At 35.9% G+C, this 12,031-nt stretch overlaps 1 protein-coding gene across 1 annotated transcript in view; it reads left to right on the top strand.

Annotated features, from left to right (window-relative positions):
• Positions 1-12,031, top strand: part of EYA3 (EYA transcriptional coactivator and phosphatase 3) — an 86,581-nt gene that overhangs the window by 32,575 nt on the left and 41,975 nt on the right. Inside the window, exons 3-5 of the mRNA XM_004679405.2 lie at positions 2,636-2,679; positions 7,914-7,993; positions 11,409-11,475. Of these exons, the coding sequence (XP_004679462.2) occupies positions 2,636-2,679; positions 7,914-7,993; positions 11,409-11,475 (191 nt within the window). The remainder of the gene's footprint in view (positions 1-2,635; positions 2,680-7,913; positions 7,994-11,408; positions 11,476-12,031) is intronic.

The raw sequence follows: 12,031 nt of genomic DNA, 5'->3' as shown, positions 1-12,031 counted from the left end.
TTTCATAAACATTTCCCTCCCCCATTTTCAAAGCAGTCTTGATTAAGTAGGTAGCTGTCTTTTTCTATACATGTTTCTATAGAGGAAACATATTGAGAGGTAAATGTATTCAGCAAATTAACTATGAGAGCTCAGACTTGAACCTGGCTTTTAGTATCTTCACAGTTACTCAGTCATCTCTAGAACCAATTTTAGAATATTTCCATCACGCCAGAAAGAAATTCCATACCATTAGCAGTTACTCTCCAGTTTCCCTATCCTTCCTTTCCCAGGACAACTGCTGATCTACTTCTGTAGAAAGATTTATCTATTTGTAGACATACCATGTAAAAGGAATAATACAGTATGTGGTCTTTTGTGACTAATTTTTTTCACTTAACATAATCTTTTTAAGGTTTCATCCATGGTATGGCATGTATCAGTATTCATGCCCTTAAAATGCTGAGTGATAACACATTGTATGGACTTATTTCTCATTAATCATTTTATTTACTGGTCATCATCTTCTTTACTGTTTTATTTGTATTCATCTGTTTATATACTCTGGGGTTGTTTCTGGTTTTGGGTTAATTTGATTGATTAGTATAAGTTTTTGTGTGGACACATGCTTTCATTTCTATTGATTATATAGCTAGAAGTGAAATTGCTGCTTTATATGGTAACTATGTTTAATCTTTTGAGGAACTACTAGTCTGTTTTCCCAAATGGTTGCACTGTCTCGCTTTCCCTCAATTTCTTGATTGTATTGTTCCAACCCATATAATCCAGTGAAATCTGTGTTCTGTGAGTTGGTTTACATGCCTCTAAAGCCAGGGCAGCACATGCTTCCTATTACTGATTTACAGGGACACATAATTGCCCAAATCAAGGTAAGCAGTGGGCCATGAGTAGTAAAAAATTAACTATTAACATATTTTCCTCCCCGCCTTTTTTTTTCCCCACAAGACATGATTTGAGTGATATTTTCTCTACTTCTACTTGTATTTGTCTACTTACTTATATTTGTTCTCTATAACTGAATTGGCACTGTAATAAATAAAAAGCTGAAAATATGTATGTCATTGCAAAATCCATTATAATATATTCTTAAATTTTGTCCCAGGACCTTTCCTGGGGGCAGGGGGGAGTTCATTAAATTTGTTGGCTCCGCAATTCTTATAAAGTTAATACTATAAGTTAGATTCTTCAGTGTGCCAGTGTTATTTGTATGGTTTGCTCTTTGCCGGCCATTGACTATTTTGGTTACTCAGCTAGTCAGTTTATAAATGCATTGCTTTCATCCAAAGAGCATCTTTGATGAGCTAAACCTGAATTCATTCCCACTATTGGAAAATTTCATTATCCTCTCACCTTCTTTAAATAGTGTCATCTTCAGGTGGGAAGGACACCACATTTTATATCCAGAGCCTCTGCTTTGTCATTTGTGATATTATTGCAGGTGAGCTAGCTAGTTGAATTTTTCTTTTGCTTGTCAAAGCACCATTTTCCAGTATTATTTTAAGTCATCTCATTTCCCCCCACCCTTTTCTGTAAGGTTATTTTGTCACAGTATGTATATCATCTGGGAATCCCTTGACTTCCAGGCTTATGTTATCTTTTATTATGTGGGGTTTTTGTATAATCAAGTCTGTTTTCTCCTGTATGGCTTTTGAATTTAATGTTATGCTCAGTAAAGGTTTATATATCTAAGTGTATATGTGCATGCATGCACACACACGTTTCCTGTTTCTAGGGTTTGTTTTGGTTTAGTTTTATCTGTTTTTGAATCTGGAAATGAAAAATATTAAATAATAAATTATTTGTAATGCCTTTTTTTAAAAAAAAATTATTGGTACCTGTAAAAGTTAAAGCAACATTAAATGTGTGTAAGGAAACAAGAACATTTGCCTTTATTTATTTTATCATGAGAAGTAGATGACCAGGAGAAATTTTAGGGACCTTGTGTTTATCTTCTTTGAAAGGTTAAATTTAATCATACTGTATCACTATTCTGTTTCGGTTGTTTAAAATTATCTAGTAGCATTTCTATCTTCTGTTGTTGTTTTGAAATACTTTAAGTGTTCGTAAATTGTATGTCTTGAGTATACTCAGCATGCTCCTACTCTATTCATTTTGAACCGAGAAAGCTCTAAATCTGGTTCTTTTTAGTATGAAAGCAGGAAGCTCATTAGTATTAGCCTTTGATCTTCCATTTGTGGATTCTTAAACTGTTTCAATGGAAATGTTTTTATATCTGAAGGAATATGAAGATGAAATAATGGGGGAACAATAATGCAAAGAATATTTTTTTAATTAATGATATCCTGTTAAAAATGTCTTTGTTTTTTTAATGTAAGTTATTTATACACACTTATGTTGAATAAATGAGTCAGTGATAACCAGATTGCCCATACTTACTGTTTGATAATATAATCAATATAATTGTGTTTCAGTTAAAATTTGAAATAGCTAGTGTATGTCCATGTTTGAATATTTTATTCTGGTAAACATTCCACCTTGAATCTGGGGGGAACAAAAGCGTTCTTTTTTAATTCAAAAGAACATCATGTGAAAAACAAGTCCATCTCTAACTCTATAGTATAACAAGGGTTATTAATTAAAAAATCACTACATTGCTGTGTTTCTCTTTTTGCAGGTAAAAAAAGCCAAGATGCAAGAATCAGGAGAACAAACTTTAAGGTATGTAAAGTTTAATTTTCTTAAATAATCTACTTATAATACTTTTATAATTTGATTAGTATGTGAATATGGGTTAACTACTCTAGTTATTTTTTATGTTTGTATATTTATCGTTTTTTGATACATGATCATTAACGATTATTTTTGCAATGTTACTTGTGACCAATTTTTTAAAAAATTATTATTTGAGGTAATTTTGGCTTTTAATGCAGTAGCTGATTTAGGGGAATAGGTTCATACCACAACACACCTGTCACCAGAGCACACGTAGTGCTCCACCATAGCCGCGAGGTCCCTTCTCCCTCTAAACAGCTTCACTTCTGCAGTCATATTTCCAGAGTTGGTTTTGGTTTAGTTTTGGCTGTCCCTTTGTTTTATTTTTCTATATTCCACAGATGCATGAAATCATCTAGAATTTATCTTTCTCCTTCTGACTTACTTCACTTAGCATTCTCCCCCAGTTCCATCTCTGTTGTCACAAATGTTAAGATTTCGTCTTTTTCTTATCTCTGAGTAGTACTGTGTTTTGTATATTCACCTCATCTTGTCTTTATCCATTCTTCTGTTGTTGGGCACTTAGGTTGTTTCCATAACTTGGCTATTGTAAATAGTATTGCAATGAACATATGGATGCATATATGAAGGATTTGTTTGCTTAATTGAGCAAAGATTCTTAAGGACTAATTGATTGTTTTTTCAGCTCCTGTAGGCAAAGTTCACTTCTGTTCCAAATTATGAGAAAAGTTAATTGATCTGTTCCAGGTTCAGATTTCCTGTTTTTTCCCCCCAACCCTGCTCCACCTGTGCTCAACTGGACACACAGTGGCTATGGAACTTCAGGAGACTTCCAGACACTCAGGGTTTCAGGCGGCCCCAGACCTGTGAGACCACTGCAGGCCTACAGCTCCTAGCAGCTTTCCTAGAATCTTTCTAGGCCCAGCCTTTCTCTAACCTCAACAGTGGCAGAGCTCTAGGGGCCTCCTGCTTGTTGCCCAACACCAAAAAAGGATGCTGGCCAAGTGTGGGTCACACAAGACTTCTGTGAGCTCAACCACTGCGTCACACAGTTGGACTTTGTCTGCAGTCCAGCACATGTAGGAGGAAGTTCACACCTTACTAGAGTACTTCCAGCTCATTCTGAGCCCAGTGTGTCCGTCGACTTCCCATAGAGTCAGAAGCAGATGCTCTGGGTGCTTCAAAGGGCTCCATGTTGAAAGCAGTGATGGCCAGGGTCTCCACCAGATTTTGGCCCTTCAGGTTGTACAGGAGCATGGTCTTGTCAGCTCAGTCAGGGCCCCTCAGTCCACCTTAGGACTTGGAATTCACAGAACCCATGGTGGTCACTGTTAAACCCCATAGTGTTGGTAACTATGACTGAAAACGCCTCTGTGGTTCTCCTCTGCCGTGTAGTAACTTCTGCTAGTCATTAATGTCCCTAGAGCTAGATGTGAAGGAAATAACAGTGTCTTTGTTTCTTTCCTCCACTTTTTAGTTCTTAATATCAATCTTCACATTTTGAAATTAGTTTAAAATAGTTTTCCTTCAAAATAGTTTGTCTCATCTTCCCAAGATGAAGCCATAATCATTAAAAGTAAACTCTCATTTCCCCCCTTCTCCAATATCTGGCAACCACTATTCTACTTTCTGTCTCTGATCTTGATTACTCAGAGCTTACCTCATATTTGAAGAATCATACAGTTTATGTCTTTCTGTGACTGGCTTATGTCATTTAGTAGAATGTCTTTCTCTGTGTTGTAGCTTGTATCAGAATTTCCTTTTTAGGGCTGAATGATACGCCATTGTATGACTCTACCACGTTTTGTTTATCAGTTTGTCTAATGACAAACTGTTGTTTATTGATAGTTCTGTTGGCAAAGAATGAGTTATTTGTAAAGCTTGTTTTGTTCTTTTATTGGGAAGCTGTTTTGTTTATTTTTTTTATGTAGAAGTACTGGGGTATAGGCCAGAGGTGGGGGTGGGTGGGGTGAGTGAGAAGATTCACCAGAGGCAGATTTACTGAAATACACTGCTGAGGGGAAGCAGCAAGCACAACAGGAGAGATCTACTGTGCCATATGTAAATTAGCTCCCTGGCTGGGGATTAAACTCAGGCCACTGTGATGATAGACCTGAGATTTAACCCTAAATTACCAAGGAAGCCCCTGCCATTCTGCTTTAAAGCATCTTTTTGTGTGTACACTATTAAACAAAATTCATGTTTGTATAACTGAAGATAATTACACATTGAGTCAGTATATACATTTTCAGGAGATACTAATTTCAAATATTTAACTATCTAAAATTGTGAGTCAATTCATTGTTGGCAAGGTTATTTCTATTTAATTTCTAATCACTATTAGTAGGTAGTATATTTTGCTAGAACATAAAATTCCTGGGTCATAAAACTTTAGGAACTGGTATATTTTATACTGAACTATACAAATATATCTTCTAAGATACAGGATCTAAAAAGCCCTTCACCAGTAACACTGAATCCTAGACATATTCAAGTATATGTGGAAGACAAGTAATCATTGTAAACAAAAAAATGTAAATTTCTTGTTCAGCCTTATTTATATCCAGCTTGAAATTCTATTTAATTAGACATGAGAAGGGTCCAGCAGTCTGTATTTTTGCCAATACTTACATAACTGTAATAGGGTAGTTTGGGAAACTGATCTAATTACTCAATTGAGTTTTTCACCAGTGCCCTTTAATTCCCATAGTCTTTTGGTTAATATATTAAGTACTGTTCTAAAAACAAGTATTTTATTAAATAGATAAAAATAAGTATCTATGGGTTTAGCTTTAAAAATTAATCTGAGGGGGAAAATTTTGAACATTCTGAATATACAAAGAACAAGGAAATTTTGTTGATATTATACTGGAAGAATTCCATCTAGTAATGAAATGAGAACTTTGAGAATTTTTGTACTATGAACTTTTTAAATAAGTAACATTTCTTTTTAAAATTTTGCTATGTAGAAACTACTCTTAACACTTACTAGTCTTATCTTTACCAAGATATGGAACCTCTGGTAGGATGTCCTATACTCCCTAGCATGTAGAACAACAAAGCAGATTTCTTTCTAGGTGGGAAGGAGTGTGGGTTGGGAGGGAGTTGTAATATAATAATACCAGTAAGTTATATTATTCTTACTCTGTTCTAGTCTTTGCTCTAAGTACTTTTCACCGCTTAATTCATTAATCACTATAAGAACCCTCTGAGTTAGGTTCTGTTATTCTTTATTGGTACTGAAAAAATGGTGACTTGCCTAAGGTTATAAGGCTAGTTACTGGCAGAGTGGAATATCAACTCAAGTAATCTAGTTCTAGAATCTTTAGCCAGTATGCTATACTGGTAGCAGAGGGAATAACTGGAGGGTGGAAAAAAGGAGGACATTGTAAGAGATGAAAATATAATCTCCATTCCATTTTCAGCAACAATCTTCCCTACATTAAATGTCTGACATATGGGAAAACTGGATAGTCACAAGCCAAAAAATGAAGACCACTCTCTCACACCATTCACAAAAATTAACTTACTATGGAGTAAAGACTTGGATTTAAGACCTAAAACCTATGTAAACAGGCATAATACTTCATGACATTGATCTTAGAACTGGGTTTTCAAGTCAACTTAAGTGGCAAGGAAAACAAAAACAAAAGCAAAAGTTGACTGTTGGGGATACATCAAACTAAAATGCTTCGCAATGAGAGAAACTGCTGTTAAAATGAAGAAACTTCCTACTGAGTGGGTGAGAATTTTTGCATATCATATATCTGAGAAGGGGTTAATATCAAAGATATATAAAGAACACATACAGCTCAACAACAAAAACGAATAACCTTGTAAAAAAAATCACAGGAGATCTGACTAAACACTTCTTCAAAGACTATGTTTAGATGGCCAACAGGCACATGAAAAAATGTTTATCATCCCTTATTATTAGGGAAATGCAAATCAAAAATATAGTCCCACACATGTGAGAATGATTTGTATCAAAAAGACCAGCAACAACAAATGTTGGTGAGGTGTGGAGAAAAAGGAGCCCTTGTACGCTGTTGGTGGAACATAAATTAGTACAGCCTGTGAATAACAGTATGGCACTTCCTCAAAAAGTCAAAAATATACCTGTTGTATAATCTAGCAGTTCTACTCCTAGTATCCAAAGACTATAAGAACACCAATCCATTTATGTAATGTATCACCACATATGTTTATTGTAACTGAGCATTATTTCCAGTTGCCAAGATTGGGAAACAACCTAAATTCGCATGGATCATGCGACAAGGATCATGAGACAAGAAAGATGTGGTATATATGACCAGTGTGTGTGTGTGTGTGATAGGTGGAATCTTGCCATTTATAACAATTTGGAGGGAATTAAAGGCTATTATGCTAAGCAAAATAAGTTAAAAGGATAAATGCAAATATGGATGATTTCACTCATATCACATATAAAGAAATAAAACAGGAACAGAGAAAACAAAAACAAAACAAAACCATTTGATTCTGACTGCAGAATTGAGGTTACCCAAAGAAGGGTGAGCACAGGGTGGAGAGAGTCCAGTGGACTGTGGTGGAGGTGATAGTGTGCTGACATACATTTAAGAGATGACCCTGTACACTTGAAGCAAATAATGTTGTAAACCTTTGCTACCTCTATAAAAAAAAAAAAATCTTCTATTATTAGAAAAACTAGGAAACATTTTACTTTATGGTGATAGTGAGTTTCATATAATATATAAGTTGAACAAAAATTTTTTACTGGGAAAGAAGAGAATAATGAATGAACCATTTTAAGATACTTCCTGGAAGCAGGAACTCTTTCTTGGAAGCAAGCATGCATCACTTGGAAAATAACTCAAGTGATTTTGAGAACCACTGCTTGAAATGAGGAATCTCTGCTTTCTTTGGACACTTTGGGAATAAAGTAACAGCAATTTTAGTTGTGGAATTTTTCACTCCCGGTCTTTAGAGAAGGCGTGACTTGCCCATGACAGCTGAAATTTCTGAGTGACATAAAAGCTAAATGGGTCTAGGGACGTGAGAAAAACAGTAGGATGCTGAGGGCACTAATTTCTTCATGTGGCTGCTGAAAACCAAGAATAACATAAAGAAGAATCACTTTGTCTCTTACTTGCATAGACTAGAAGAAATGAGTTTGATTTCATCACTTTTAGTGATGTAGCAAATCAGTTGGGCTAATGTAATTATTTTGGTTTCCCCAGTCAAGTAAGCAACCCTGAAGTCAATGATCAGAAACCTGAAACGTCAAGCCTTGCTTCAAACCTTGCCATGTCAGAGGAAAGTAAGTAATCATATTCTGTGAATGACAGAAGAGGTATTTTTATATTAGGTGATTATTTTCTTTAAAAATCTGATTTCACTGATTGGCTTATTTGTCCCAGAAGCCCAGAAGGCTTTGATTTCCATGTATGTGTTCATCCTTGTGCATCCTGTAAAATTTGTTGAGATAACAACAGAAACAAAATCATATGGATTCTACCAACCCAGGCAGTCACACTTGATGATTTCATTGTTGATCTGAAATTGGAGGTTGGAAAATTAAATGTGCCTTACTCAAAGTCAGAAAAGTTTGTGGCCCTATCTCTGACTGTTACTCAGACCTGGTATTTTCCCATCTTTCTAATAATCAAATGACTTATCAATCTAGGCCAAAAAAGAAAAGCAATTCAGAACCTAATGTTGATACTGGGATATCCAGATCTATTAGATACACCTCCACTTACCAACCCTCATCCTCTCTTACATTAGACAAAAAGTTATAGGGTGTTCTGGGGACTTTTTTATATGTGGAGATATAGGTGTTCCCTAGCATACTTATCTCCTGTATAGTTCCCCCTATGACAAATAGTCCTCCTGAAATAAAATAGCTATATTCTTCCATATTTTTGCTACACTTTAAAAAGAAGAAAAATTTGTCTAAGACATTTAGAAGAAAAGGCGCTTTGTTTTGGAACTATTTCTTCTCAGTGTGATTGTGATTAATCTTATATATTTCTCATGTATTAACTTATAGTGTGACTTTTAAAATGGTATGGCATCAGGTGTGTATATATTATTTCTTCAAAGAAATAATGGTTCCCAAAAGTTAGCATATCCAGGGATCATCTGAAGTGCTTGTTTGTAATGGAGAATTACAGCCTCATCTTCGGAGATACCATTCAGTAGATCTCATATGGATGGAATCTGCATTTTAAAAAATTAGCTAGGTGATTTCTGGCACATATCCAAACTGTTCATACTGTGGGACACTTCTGGTTAGTTGAAAGCACCTCTTCTATTTTTTAAATGTCCCATTTATCACAAGAAAAAAGATCTTCTCCTTACATATTCCAGGGCCAGGAAATAAATTAAAACTTCTTGCTGCTTCCATATAATTTCTCTTACCCCCTTTCCTTCAAAACCTCTAATTTTTTGGGAATCTATATGGATTTCTTCTGCCACTTTTCCTTTTACCTCAGACTGACAGTCAGTTTATCATTTTTACCTCTGTCAAAACAGGATCTCCTGGTGGCACAAGGGGTTAAGTCTAAGCACTATGAAGCTATCAGCAGTCACTGTAGCGTGAGTTCAGTCCCTGGCCAGGGAGCCGACCCACATGGCACAGCAGACCTCTCCTGATCCACCCGCTGCTCCCCTCAGCAGTGTATTTCAGTATAACTGCTTGTTCTGCTCCCCACTCTGTTTCTGGTGAATCCTCTCAACCCACCCCTACCTCCCACACCTCTAGCCTGTGTCTCAGCTCTTGTCTGCACAAATAAATTTTTTTAAAGATATCCTATATATAGTTTTTTTTTAATTTTATAACAGTTTATTTTTACTGCACAAATAACTCCTTTTATCATCCCACTCTCAGCAGGTCTTCAAACCTACCTATGTTTCCGTATTTATCTTTCCAGCTAACTTCTCTTCCAATTTAGTTTGCATATTCAGCTTCTTTTAGACCTCTTCACTTTGATGTCTGAAAGGTTATACTTAAAAGTTGTGAAAACTCTTTATTCCTTTTTCTCCATCAAATCTATTCTAGCCAAAAAAAAAAAAAAAACTGTTCTAGCCCTAGAATTCCCCATTGTAGAAAGTGGCATCACAGTTCCTTCAGCTGATAAAACTAAATCCTAGAAATCATCCTCATCCTGTATTCCTTATGCCTTACATGCAAATCCGTCAGGATTTCCTGTTAGTTTTACCTTTAAAAAATCAAAAGTTTTGGGGGCCCTCCCTGGTGGCATAGCGGGTTAAAACACAGCACTAAGAAGCTAATGCCACTTCAGCATGAGTTCGATCCCCCGCCCAGAGGTGACCCACGTGGCACAGCAGACCTCTCCTGATCCACTCGCTGCTCCCCTCAGCAGTCACCCTTTTACTGCTCCCCACTCTGTCCCTGGTGAATCCTCTCACTGCCTGTGCACCTCTGGCCAGTACCCCAGCTCTGTATGCATAAATAAATAAATCTTTAAAAAAAAATAATTGAAAGTTTTGCCTCATCTCCACTGCTACTATTCCAGTATAGTAGCAGTTGTGCCTTGATTCTAATTCTTTCTTGATTCCCATGTACTGCAAAGATCAGGGTAATTCATTCTCCGAAAAAGGAAAAATTAGCCTACGTTTCCCAGAATGTTTTAAATGTCTTCTAGAACTAGATTAAACAGAAGAAGAGAAAAGTTTGAGTTTTTGAAGGTACTTGTCAGCAGAGTAGGAATCACCATGTAGAATTCAGATGAATTTACCTAACATTCTTTGTGATAGGTGCTAGGAATCAAAGTGATGATGGATGAATGTGATCTGCAGATTTCCAGTAATTATTTGTAAAAACCTTGAACAATTACAGTGGACAAAATCTCCCATGATAAATTCACAGATACTGAGTTGTACTTTCGGGCCTAAATTGATCCCTCATCTGCTGTTTAACAGGTTTCCCTTTTTGAATGAGGCACTCAGAACTCAGCTAGACGTAAGGTTAGTTCACCATTAGTGTCCGCATTCATGATAAAGCAGCCTACAAGTATTGGGGGAAGTTTCTTAAATAGTTCAGAAATCTAGTAAAAGCACTTTATGATATGACTTTCTACAACACAGACTGCTGGTTCTGTCTCCTTGGGGTTCATCAGGGCAGCACATCACTTCCTCAGGTCTATCTCTCCTTTGTTCAACTTAACAGCCTTTCCTACAGAGCTGAAAAAATAGTACTACAGAAGTATACGTTCCTCTTTTTTGCAATGATTATCCACAGTAGTAATTTTCTAGTAAAATTGAGTACTTTTTGTAAGTCATTCATATGGCTTTTTACTCAGAATAGAGCAAGCACAGAATGAACAAACTGAAGAATTATAGTGTAGTTTCCTAAATATGGATAGTTCCCCTGCTCTTCAAGTTTGCCTGTGAGTACAACTGCTAGTTTAGGAGGTTGCTCCATCTTTTTCATGAAGTGACAGAGCAGTGATTCATGAAGGTCAGGAACAGTTAGTGCTGATTCTCTGCTTTTTATTCTAGACCCCTCACATTCCATCTTTTACTGTTCTAAAGTCTCTAAATCCATTATTAAGATGGAGAGATTATCTACTGGCTGTATAATCTTTCTAAATTTCTGATGTGCAAGCTGTATCTGTTACTGAGTTTGAAAGACTATACAGTGAGACACAACTTTCCCATTTCATTTTTGAAGTGTTCTAACTTTTTACTTGATAATATCTGTCTTTCAGTTATGACATGCACCGATTACATCCCTCGCTCATCCAATGATTATACCTCACAAATGTATTCTGCAAAGTAAGTTGATTAATTATTTTTAAAAATCTGTGTGCTTTCTCTCTAGGTTCATTGAATATTTTTACTTTATTTACTATTAAGTTGATATGTAACTTATTTTCTCCAATCTTGTTCTCTCATGCCTCTAAATATAGTCTCTGTAACATCCTTTTGAAAAGTACAATGTTGCATGGAATAGATCGCTGTTACCCAGGAGCTCACTCTGAATGAATAGGCACTAGAAATGCAAAATAGTGTCAGTGATCAGAGAATATCACTGATTGATCTCTTATCACTCCCTTTTTCCTTTATTCTCATTCATAGACCTACAAAAATATCTCAAGCTAGCCTCAGACTGGGACTTTTCAGTCTAATTTTTCTTCAGTTTCTTGTGTTAGAAAGATAAAATGAGGTTCATAAAATTAAACGGGCTTATTACTGTGTTGACTTCACTGATTGGCAACATTTTGGGTCTTTATTGGATAAGATCAGCATTTAAGATACACCAAGTTAATTTTCTTCATATGAATAGGTGAAGAACAGTGTTCATACAAAGCCATCAACAGTGATGCATTGA

The sequence above is a fragment of the Condylura cristata genome, unplaced genomic scaffold (assembly GCF_000260355.1).
Source record: "Condylura cristata isolate star-nosed mole 26May11 unplaced genomic scaffold, ConCri1.0 scaffold00008, whole genome shotgun sequence".
Lineage (NCBI taxonomy): Eukaryota > Metazoa > Chordata > Mammalia > Eulipotyphla > Talpidae > Condylura > Condylura cristata.
Note: the sequence above shows the minus strand (reverse complement) of the source record. Positions and strands in the feature narration are given on the sequence as shown.